Source organism: Dasypus novemcinctus, chromosome 9 (genome assembly GCF_030445035.2).
Source record: "Dasypus novemcinctus isolate mDasNov1 chromosome 9, mDasNov1.1.hap2, whole genome shotgun sequence".
Lineage (NCBI taxonomy): Eukaryota > Metazoa > Chordata > Mammalia > Cingulata > Dasypodidae > Dasypus > Dasypus novemcinctus.
In genome coordinates this window covers 80,862,196-80,873,703 of record NC_080681.1, presented here as the reverse complement: position 1 = coordinate 80,873,703, position 11,508 = coordinate 80,862,196, and the positions used below count along the sequence as shown (strand labels likewise).

The 11,508-nt window shown below is 35.5% G+C and overlaps 1 protein-coding gene across 11 annotated transcripts in view; it reads right to left on the bottom strand.

The window, feature by feature from the left end:
* The window catches only part of NRDC (nardilysin convertase), a 163,559-nt gene that overhangs the window by 44,019 nt on the left and 108,032 nt on the right, over positions 1-11,508 (bottom strand). For all 11 annotated transcript variants that reach the window (XM_071217442.1, XM_071217443.1, XM_071217448.1 and 8 more), the window contains 9 exons: positions 11,111-11,234; positions 10,568-10,654; positions 9,240-9,359; positions 8,149-8,200; positions 7,062-7,212; positions 4,344-4,471; positions 2,660-2,822; positions 1,088-1,119; positions 702-840 (listed from right to left, as the gene is read on the bottom strand). In XM_071217442.1, coding sequence (XP_071073543.1) covers positions 702-840; positions 1,088-1,119; positions 2,660-2,822; positions 4,344-4,471; positions 7,062-7,212; positions 8,149-8,200; positions 9,240-9,359; positions 10,568-10,654; positions 11,111-11,234 — 996 coding nt within the window. The remainder of the gene's footprint in view (positions 1-701; positions 841-1,087; positions 1,120-2,659; positions 2,823-4,343; positions 4,472-7,061; positions 7,213-8,148; positions 8,201-9,239; positions 9,360-10,567; positions 10,655-11,110; positions 11,235-11,508) is intronic.

Genomic DNA, 11,508 nt, shown 5'->3' with positions numbered 1-11,508 from the left:
TGACTTCCTCATGCAGGGAAGTCAGGACCACAGCAGCGCTACAGAAGCCCCAGAGCTGGGGAAGTCTGAGATCCACTAGACAGGAATAGGGCACAGATTCAGGGAAGATCCCCATAATCCCAGAAGTTGGTTGGACCAACCACAGGCTTTGGGCCAAGATCACTGCAGAACTCTTCCCTATTTTAAGCCCTATCCCACCTCTCCAGAATGGTTTGGAAAGAACATAAGCTATGAGTTCCAGCTGGTATGCCCACAGGCAAGAAAGAGACTCTGAACCTCAGATTCATACTCAAAATAGTAGAGATAAGTACTATCTCTCAGGTGCTTTTAAACTGCTTGGATATGTCTAATTTTGTCTCCTTCAAAACTGTCCTTTTTAATCCTCTTGCAGTTTGGGGTTCTGTTAGGGGAATATGTAGGAATTTCCATCCACACTTAAGTCTCTGTCTCTCTGGGTGACTTATGACAATACCTCATTTTAGCTGAAAAAGGAACCATTTTGCTGACAGAAAAAAATTTTCAGTGTACCTGCTTCAAGAAGACAAAGAACCCCAAGCAATAAACCTATACAGGTGATTACAAAAGAGCTTTGAAGACCATTTGTTCACATTACTGCCAGCTGCCTTGGACCTTCTACTTGGCTTCAGTGCTCCATAGGTACATTGTTATGAGGATGGCTGCATGCAATAGGGCCAACTGACCTGATAGTACACAGTGACTTCAGAGTTGGCATCACCCTTGTTCAGGGCTCTCACTTTGCATAGGTGATGGCTGCTGGGTAACTCTACCACTTGGAACTGCACAGACATCTCCTGCTCCAGAGGCATGAAGTTCAGCTTGCTACAAGAGAATCACGGAGGGCTCCTGAGGCCATGTGCCTTTTTCCCTTGACCCCCTACCACCTAGAAGCTATGAAGAAGAGGCTAGGTCTTCTATAATCCCTTCTGAATTACTATTTATGCCATGCCTAAAAAAATCCTACAACAAGAAGTATCTCAACTGTGGGTTTAATAACATTTGTGAGTCAGTGCCCTCTTGCTGGTAAGAACACATAACCCTCAAAGGGAAAACTCAAACCAATACTCACTCAACAACATATTTCAGGAAATCCATAGATTCCTAGAAGGGAAAGAAGAGAAAATAATGAGATTAGGTCCTCTGGTCATAAAATTTCATCCAGAACCAACTAATGCCAGTATTATAATGGCTTGGGGAGCCCTGTATAGCATTAGGAAAACAGATACAGCCTGTCAGCTAAAATGCTGGGTAAGTCTTTCATTGGGTACATCACTCACTGATTCAGTATAGGTTATATTTGTTGAAAATTAAGGAGCCCTTAAACAGAGGAGCTCCTCTCCTGTGCTCCCTGGGCACTCAGTTTACACACACACTGTAAACTTTCAACCCTGGATCAAACTTGTTTAGTGTCAATTTACTCCAACAGACTGTGCCATCTATGACAACTCTGTGTCTTAGAAACCTGGCCCCATTAACAAACGGCCTGGCACAGAGTAAGCAATGGAATAATATACTAACTGAATACATCCCCTTCTCAAGACTTCTGCTTTCTTACCTATAAAATGAGGGATGAACTCATCTCTAATACAGTTTCTACCTGAGACAATTCCTGGTACTAAGTACTCTGGACCATAAGTCCCTGCCTGACACTCCCACTGTATTCAAAGAAGCAAGTAGTTGTTCCTGCTCTTGGGGCTGAACAGAAAAATAAGACTGGTTTTGGAGTTAGAGAATAAGGACAGGAAGTGAGAAGAGCAGCCACAGCCTCAAGAGTGACCATTTATTATTTATTCCATGAAAGGGACAGTTTTAAGAAACTGGGAGGCCATAGAGGAAGATGGTCAATGGCCGAACAGTTTAGGGAGAGAATCTTAAACAGCACTCTTGGCTGAAGAGGCCTCAGTTAGGTACAAGGCTTCATAGATATTTCCAACTCAAGTATCAGAGCAAACTCCTCATGTGCCCCAAACCTACTACTGTTACTACTCTTCCACCAACCCACTAATTCAAGCCAGAAAGCTGGACATTATCCTAGACAACTCCTTTCTCCCTCACCCCTATATCCAGTTAGTTAATGAGTTTTGGCCATCTCCTACCTCATTATTTCTTATACACTTCTTGTGCATTTCTTTTGCCTATCCTTAGACTTCATCATCATTTTTTATTTTAGCTATTACAACAGCCTCATAACTGGTCCCTCAGGAACTTTCTTAACAATAAATTCTCTTTTAAATCCTTCAATGGTTTTCATTAGCTGCAGGATTAAAAGTAAGCTCCATAGCTTGATACACAAACTTCACATAAAGGTTCTGCCTGGGTTTATATGTATATATGTTATTATCCCTCACCATTCCCTCTTCCCACTTTACTCCTAGACAATACTACACTGTTTGTGGTTTCCACACACAATCTTCAACAAATGTAACCAATAGCATATATTTGCCAAACCCATTTCACTGCAAATCAGCAGTCTCCTTCATAAGAAGGCTTGCCTAGCTTCAGAAGGGCCAGGTTCCCTGCCAAACAGACTATGACAACGTGAGTTTATCGTAACTACAGAACTTCCCTTTTAGGAAAGAACTAATGCACTTTCAGAGCCCACACTCCATTTAGACCTGGCCAAACAACATTTCATACTCACTGTGCTTGTGACATTCCCTTGTACCAGACCCTCAACAAAGAGCTGCGATTTGAACTCTTTGACAAAGCTCAGCAGAGACTCAAGGGAAAGACCATCCATCAAAGCCTGGTACTTGTCAATCATAGACCAACGAGCATATTCCAGGATTAAAAGCCGCACGTCTCTGTTGAGAGGGCAGAAGAAAAAGTTTTTGTTGTAAGAAACAAATCTTGAGGGTAAACATAGATTTGGTCAAGTTTCTACAGAAGATCTGTCTCTAAAAAGAGACAATTATTACTACTTAAAATAGGCAAAGAAGGTCATAATTACCAAAAAAGCATTTAAAATTGCATACCCAAACTCTTACCTTGATTAGCTCACTGGTATAATACCTCACTTATCTGTCACAGTTGCAGAATAAAATATTTCATACAAGTAAAGTTGCCAAATGAGTCAAATTCACTCAGTTGCATACCAGTTTAAAATTATTACTATTTTGGTTAACATATTAATTACTGGAGGCCACCGTTATGGATATCTATTACTGCAGTGACATATACTGGAGGTAGTGACTCTAGTTCAAAATCAGAATACTTCCCCATCCTCCATCTTTCCACTCCCCTCCAAACACTAATCTGTCTTCTTAACATCTGTGGCCTCAATTTCTGCATTTGTAAAACAAATAGAAATAATGTAAGACAAACAGAATTCACTGGGCTTTTGTGAGAATTAAATGAGTAAATACATAAAAGCTCTGAGAACATATCCACTTTTAAAAAACAGTACTTCAGAAGTTATTGGGATACACAGGGTTATTCTTTGCCATATCCATGATTCCAGACAATTCTCCTTGCCAATTTATATTTGGAAATTAGTTTTCATTACTTTTTATGATTACATTAATTATTTCATGTGTAACTCAATAGTTTCTTGCCTTCTTTCTAATTCTAGTAATTGATGGGCTCATTTAACTATGTCAAGGGCTCTACATAAAGTTGTGCCATTTGTTTACCATTTATAAAGGTGCCCCACAAGTAGGGGCTTGTGATCCATGTACAGAAAGGGCTGTATCTGCTCACAAAGGACTTTTCTCTCTCTTTCACAAAGGATCCGTCTACTAATAGAGTATACCCTAAAGTGGTACATTTTTCTGATTCATGCAAAGGTACCCTTTAGGCTACCATTAGCCCTAGATTAAATTAAGAACAGGCTCTAGTGGAAGGCTGATTGCCTATTTGCAGAGGGTATAAGTGTTAGTACCAGACTAATCAAAAGCATTTTTGCTCTATTCCTGGACCTTGTCTGAATTCTGGAAAGTTGAGGCTGCCAAATAAATGATAGATTAAGCAATTTAAATTAGCTACTCATCACACCACTCACCATACGAAAATCACTGGTAAGCAATTTGGGGCTACAACAAAGCCAGTACTTCCTTAACTGTATTTACTTACAAACTGTAAAAACAAAAAACAAACACTTTTCTTTACCATCAGCCTCTACACAATAGTATAGTAGGCTGCTTTCAGTCCTTCCCACAGATAACCACTTAAGCTGGTTTTAGAAATTTTGTAACCCCATGGACTGTTTTCCTATCACAGCACACTTCTGAACATTAGCACTGAAACTACAATCCCAACTCCTTCCACCCTTGGAAGGCAAATACTTTCAGGACCTCAATATATAAGCCAATCCCATGTATACTCACTTGGCTAGAGTCTCAGGCTTGATGAGGATGTTAAAGTAGGTTTTCTTCAACTGCTCAGTTATCATTGTAAAGACAGCTGGTGTGGAGTTGAAGTCAGCTAAATAGTCAATAATGAGCTGAAAAAGTAGCTAAAAGGAAAAACAAAGAAGCACATTAAGTGGAAAAGCATAGAAATCCACTATTTAAGGGGGAAAAAATGTTTCTCTTTGGTTTTTACCTGGAGCCTAGCACAGTATAGGCATTGTGGGGGACATAAGGGAAACACTGATGACCCAGAGAATCTTCAGGGGTCAAAATTCTCAATAACTGTTAAGTTTGGAGCAATAATTCTCCTTTTAAAAATAATTTTTATGGGTATTCTCAAACATTTTTTCTTCCATATGAACTTAAGACTTTTTTTTTTGTAGTTTGCTTCAACAGATTTGTAGTTTTCTTCAGACAGGGCCTGTGCTTTTAAAATTTATTCCTAGGTATTTTATTATATTTCTCAATATTGTAAATGAAATATTTTTTCATCAATTTCTAAATAGTTATTGCAAATATAGGAAAAGGAGCCATTGGTTTTAAGATACTTATCTTGTGATCAGCCACATCACACCAAACGTTTTTTGAAATTTTAGTAGTATTTTAGGTTTTCTAAATATACAATCATAGCATCTGCAAAGGAAATAATATATTCTCTTTTCCCAAAAAAATCTTTAAGTTTTAAAAACAATGTTGAAAAATAGGTAGGTATCATAGGCTTGTTCCCGGTTTTAATACTATTTCATCATTTAATGTAATATTTGTTGTTACTGTTTTTTTTAAGTTTTTAATATGCTTAAGTAATTTCCCTCTAATTTTTCTTAAATTTTTTTAAATTTTTACTTAAATTTATCAAAAATTTTTTTACATTTATCACTACATTCATATAATGTTTCTCCTTTGACTTGTTTTATAATGAATTATTTTTATCAACTTCCTAATGCTGAACCACTTGTAGTCCTGGTACTTGGTCATGGTGAATTATTCTTTTGCTATGTTGTTGGATTCAATTTTCAAATTTTTATAATGTTTCCATCTGTAGTATACAGGTGAAAACAATCTCTAGTTTTCTATATCTACAGGTTTTTTGTTGTTTTGTTTTGTTTACATCAGGTTTTAATATGAAGCTAGTTATATAAAATGAAGAATATCAAATCATTTTCTATGTTTTATATTTTCAAAAAGTTCTCCAAGTAATTTCCAACCATACCTCCCAAATGACAACAACTATTATGCTTTAATCTGTTGGCTCTTAGGTTACATTTTATTTACTCCTTTGAAGGTTGATGAAAGTAAAATATTCCATGGTGCCTCCTCCTAAGACCAATCTTTGTTTTCTGGAGAGATTAAAAGGGGTGAGGCTATAAAGACAAAATCTTCCTCTTCTCTAGGATTTTTGCTAAGATGGAGGCTATCCCCTCCTTGCACAGGTCTAATTTCTGGCATGTCCTTTCCTCTATATCTTGTATGAACTCAGTTCCCCAAACCTTAATATAATATCGAAATATATAGGTATAAAATGTGTTAAGTACTTTATATTATTTACCCAGTATTTAATGATCTAACCTTCTTAGCTAGTAGCATCCCATATTATATTTTCCTCTGCTTATGAAGTTTTCAACAAAGCATCACTGGAATACATTTATTTACAAGACATAGACTCAAACTATGAACTTAGAAAGGAAACAAAATGCACATACTTGAAACAGTGGGAGAGTGCAAGAAGGGAAAGAAAGGAAATAAACATTTGAGTTCTCCATGTCAATGTGCCAGGTGCTTTAAATTTGTTTTTGCTGTATGGTATGAAATTAAATTTAAACCATTATATATCCTGCCATAACCTACAGAATTGAGTAGGATAGAGTGTAAACTACAACACAAACTGTAATCCATGCTTAGTGGCAATGCTCCAAAATGTGTTTTTCAATTGCAATGAATGTACCACACTAATGAAAGATGTAGCCAATGTGGGAAAATGTGGGAGGTGTGGGAAGTGGGGCATATGGGAATCCCCTATATATCCTCTGTAACATTTATGTAATCTAAGTATCTTTTAAAAAATAAAGAAAATTATAAAAATTTTAACAAAAGAAAATCACAAATCTGCTACATTTTGTACATTTGATATCAAATATAAATGGATTGATGTTTCAGACATTTCTTTTTTAACTGTGCAAATTTCACAAAGTAATGTTGCTTTGATCTGTGGGAGGAAATTTTTTTGTATACAAAATAAAACCTGGAAATTCTAAAAAAATTTTTAAATTAAAAAATAAATAAATAAATTCAAAACAGTCCTAAATGCCAGTGTTGGCTGCAGAGAAACTGACAGCAAAGGGGAGTGAAAGCAAGCCTGAAGGAGGGTCTGTGTGGTACACATTACCAGTATTCAATATATATTGCTTTTATCCATCCATGGCCAGTCAAGGTTATGTTGGTAGCCAAAAAAACCCCACATGATAACCCACATAATAAACATTTCTTTCTATGTATAGCAAACCATACACAAGCCTCTATGACTGGTACTATAGGAGCAACAAAAGTATATTTTAAAGCTATATGAAGGAGCGGGAATAGCTCAGTGGTTGAGTACCTGCTTCACATGTACCAGGTCCTGGGTTTAATTCCCAATACATCCTAAAAAAATAAATAAATAAATAAAGCTATATGAGAAAACAGAGCACTTGTACTTACAGGTAGTTTGTGGTTAAATCCTTTCACTCGAATAATTAAACCATGTTCTCCAGCTACCAGTTTATACTCCAACTGTGCCACATCTGCTTCATAAGCTGGTTCCGCAAGGTTATGGGTAAGGATGTTGACAAAGATATCAAAGAGGACCACACTAGGAAATATAAAATGCAAATAACAGCATCATTAATTGCAAAAACAAAACAAAATAACCACCAAAAAAAAAAACCAGACAAGATGCCTTGCCTGGCATATACAGACTAAGAAACTTCATTTCTCAAGAACACTTAGACTAATTGAGTTCAAAGGTAAATACAGCTTACTTGGAACTTAGTTTCACAGTGACATGACAGAACTCCTACCTTCAGCGGAGCTTCCAATCTTTTTCTTGTCACGCACAAATAAAAAATGATAATTCTTATACTGAACAATGGGGTAAATGGATGAGGGCACCAGAAGTAACTGGCCTAAAAGCTCTGCTGCCTTTCACTTGGGAATTCTGACAAACCATGAGGGATGGGAGAAAGAAAGCACATTTTTTTCAAGTGGATATTGATAAATGTTAATGCTGCTTTTAACTTCAAGGTTAGATTTTATAGTTTCAGTGGCAAAAGAAAAGGAAGAAATAAACGAGAATTTCCTGAGCATCGCCTATGCTTCAGGCATTGCTTTAAGCTCTCTGACCTCCCACAATGCAGTTAGTTATATAAATATGAAATTAATTTGCTAAGACCAAGGTATAATCAGATTCCTTGGCAATTTTTAAATATAGGATCAAGAGATCCATCAATCCTCATTATAGACTGGAAGCTGACACAAATGGATCTCTAAGGAACTTGCTCGATCCAGTAATCCTATGAATAGTCTACACTATCAGCATATTTTACTTATGAGTGCTAGAAATGGAACAGCCATAGTTCCATTTAAAATATTCAGTACCCCATATAAATAACTTGTTTTGGGTAAAGAAATACATGAATCACTCAACAACATAGCTCAAGTATTGCTAGAGGAAATGATAGAATGATTCAAAATGAAAAAATGGTTTTTTAATAATAATAAACATTTTCCAGAAAAGATGACTGCTTACTTTGCTGCAGACTTCTGTATCAAAGGTGAGATCAGATGGAAACGTATATATGCTAAAAAGAAAAAAGATCATAGTTAACACAGAAGGCCAGAGGCCTCAAATATTTTACACACTTACTTTCCCCTAATACCTCTTTTCAAAATTGTTTCAAAAACCTTTTTTAAATTTCTGAAATAAACTATTTCTTAAATCCTGATTAAGTTTTTTTTTCCTTAAGTATCTTCAAAAAGTAATATTTACAATTCCAAATAAAATGACACAGAAGGTATACTTTAGGGAGACCAGATATATAGACAAATACAAACAGAGAGACATGTCTGTGAATATTCGTTTTTATCAACAGCTTCTGTCCAGGAAAATGTTTACAGGGCTCAAGAATATTAAGAGAGGAACTAGATATAGCTCAAATGGTTGAGTGCCTGCTTCCCACATACTAAGTCCTGGGTTCGACCACTGGTACCTCCTAAAAACAAAAACAACAAACAAACAAAAAAACCAATTTGGGGAGCCAATGTAGCTCAATGGTTGAGTGCCAGCTTCCCACATATGAGGTCCTGGATTTAAAAGTTCCAGTACCACAAAAAGAGAAAATTAAGAGAACAACTCGAATATTCACAGAAAGTTACAGCAGAGCTTTTCCAAGGAAGATGAATAAATGCTAAGAACAATTTTAGAAGTCTTAAGTTATGAAACACTTTCCCTGTAAACTTAAGAATCCCACAGAGCTACAGTACAGCTGTGTTTGAGATTAAGGATGTAGATTAAATGGCACCTAAGAGTACTTGGCTTATGAATCCAAGTTGTTTTGGTAAATTTCCATGCTATGCACAGGAAAATAAAATAAAAAGCAATATCAGGCAAATGGATATAGCTCAATGGTTGAGTGCCAGCTTCCCATGTATGAGATTCTGTGTTCAATCCCTGTTACCTCCTTAAAAAAACCCCAGCAATATCAACTGGCCCATCACTTTACATGGAAATGCAAAGAACTTAAACTGTGTTTAACTGTAAGCTATTAGGGAAATAGAGGGAAAAAAAAGTTGAGAAAAATTTTTTATACTTTAATCCTTACTGGAAAGGAACCATTTTACCTTTGGGGATTTTGAATTTGTTGTCTTTCTTATACCACAGGCAACCTTGTGGAGTGTTCACAGTTTTAACAGGATATTCTGTCTCAGGACAATCAAAAGCCTTCAATGTGAAGTCCGTGGCTAACAAAAGAAAAGAGAGTTACATATCATTTAGGTATTTCAACAGAATTCCTAGCAACCTGTTTTTGGTTTTAGAAGTCTAAGTTAGTAACTTTTCTTTGAGGCAAAGATAAGCCAAATTCAAATAATAGGGCATAATAAGTTAGTAGAACAATAATGAAAAGTAAATTCTCTTGACATTGAACTAAATGAACTCTGAAAATATATAATTTCCCAAGAGTTGATTCTGATTTCTACACATGCTACCTTATTCTCTTTCTCAAAGACAATCTTAACTATGAAGAATAGTTAAATAAACCAATTTATGAATGAATCCATTCTTAAATGAGAATGTGTAATCATATGGACATCAGAAAGCTTACAAAGTTCTGCTCAAAGACAAACTTGTCCTTTCAGTTAATGAAAACATAAACTGTTTCAACAGGTACGTAAAAAAAAACTAATTTAGGAAAAATTAAGAGTAAAAAGGGAAAAAAAAGCATGTATTAATAAAAAAAAAGAACAGGGTACATTGGATAAAGTTCAAGACATAGGATTGAATTGTCAAAAAATAATATGCAATACTTGAGAAAATGGCATTCTGAATAAATTATAGTTATGTACAACTGTAAAACCTTTGACCTAGATCAGTAGCTTTCAAAATTTTTTTACTATAACCCAGTTATAAATGTTTTACATTGCAAGCTAGTAGGGACGGATACATATATACATTTATCTGAAACAAAAGTTTTTGAGATAACACTCTGTATATACGCCATGAAAAATTCTGCTACTTTCTATTCTAATTGATTTTAATGCTTTCACAACCATTATATTCACCTCACAATACTCTAATGTGCTGCAACCTGCAATCTGAAAAATACTAGAACCTGACAAATTAATGGCAATTCTTAAGGAGACTGGTACAAAAGGATCTGCTATGACATCCAAGAAAAAGCATATGCTTCAGAAAGTCCCAAGATATGTATTTAAGTTCTGGTTCCTTTATTTACCAACTGAATATTCTTGGTCAAGTCACTTTGCTTTTTTAAGACTCACTGTATTGATTTGGAAAAGTAAGAAAACAGTATTGCCCATACCAGAGTGTTACTGGGAAGCTCAAAATGAATTCTGATTATCTTTGTAAAACATAATATACAGGTGGCTAGGTCTATTGTTTTATTGATAACATGGATGGATTACATAAAATTACTGGCATTTCAACTGACCAATGTACTTGTTTTCAGCTGGAAGATGAAGATCTGGATTTAATTCAAAATTACTATTCCATAGTTCAGCCCAAGAGTTTTCAATATCTGTAGAGGGAACCAAAAAAAAAAAAAGATCTGATAAATAATGTGATATTCATAATTTTTTCAATAACAAACTAATCACCAATTAACCTTCACAAATCAATTCTATGAGTGACATACCCAGGCTTTCTAGACTCTTGCTACTCAAAGTACAGTCCCAGCATCAGAGGCATCACCTAGGAGCATGTTAGAAATCTAGACTCTAAGGCCCACCCCAGACCTACTGAATCAAAATCTGTATTTTAATATGATCTCCAGATGATATGAATGCATGCTGAAATTTGAGAAGCACTTTTCTAAAACAAACTCTGCTCCCAAAATACCAAGACAAAAGGACTTTTCACTACTTAATAAATGTAGATATAAACATAGTAAAAAATAGTTTCCTGCAAAGTATTATAAGTATTCTTCATTTAACATTAAATGAATTTTAAACTTATAATTGTTAAAACATTTTACCTTCCATACTGTACTGAGTCCCAAACCACTTCTCCTTGAGGTCGCATTTTCCCTCATTAGCACCAGACAACAGAACAAGATTTGCTTTTTGAGGAACTAGCTGATTAAGGGCTTCAGCAATGACCTAATGGAAAGGGCAGGAAGGAAGACACAAACACATAACAACAACAATTTTAACCTAACAAACCTCTGTTAAAAAGGCAGTCATATATGTTAGGTACCCTCAAGATCCTAGCATCTCAAAGCTCACGAAACTCTCTCTACAATCCATGAAACCTTAATTTACAAAATTTCATTAGTATATAAGTTGTCCAAATTCATGTTTTGATAATGCTATATAAAGTATTAATCTCAATCCTACATAGTAATAGTACTAGTAGTAAAAATAGCTATCATTT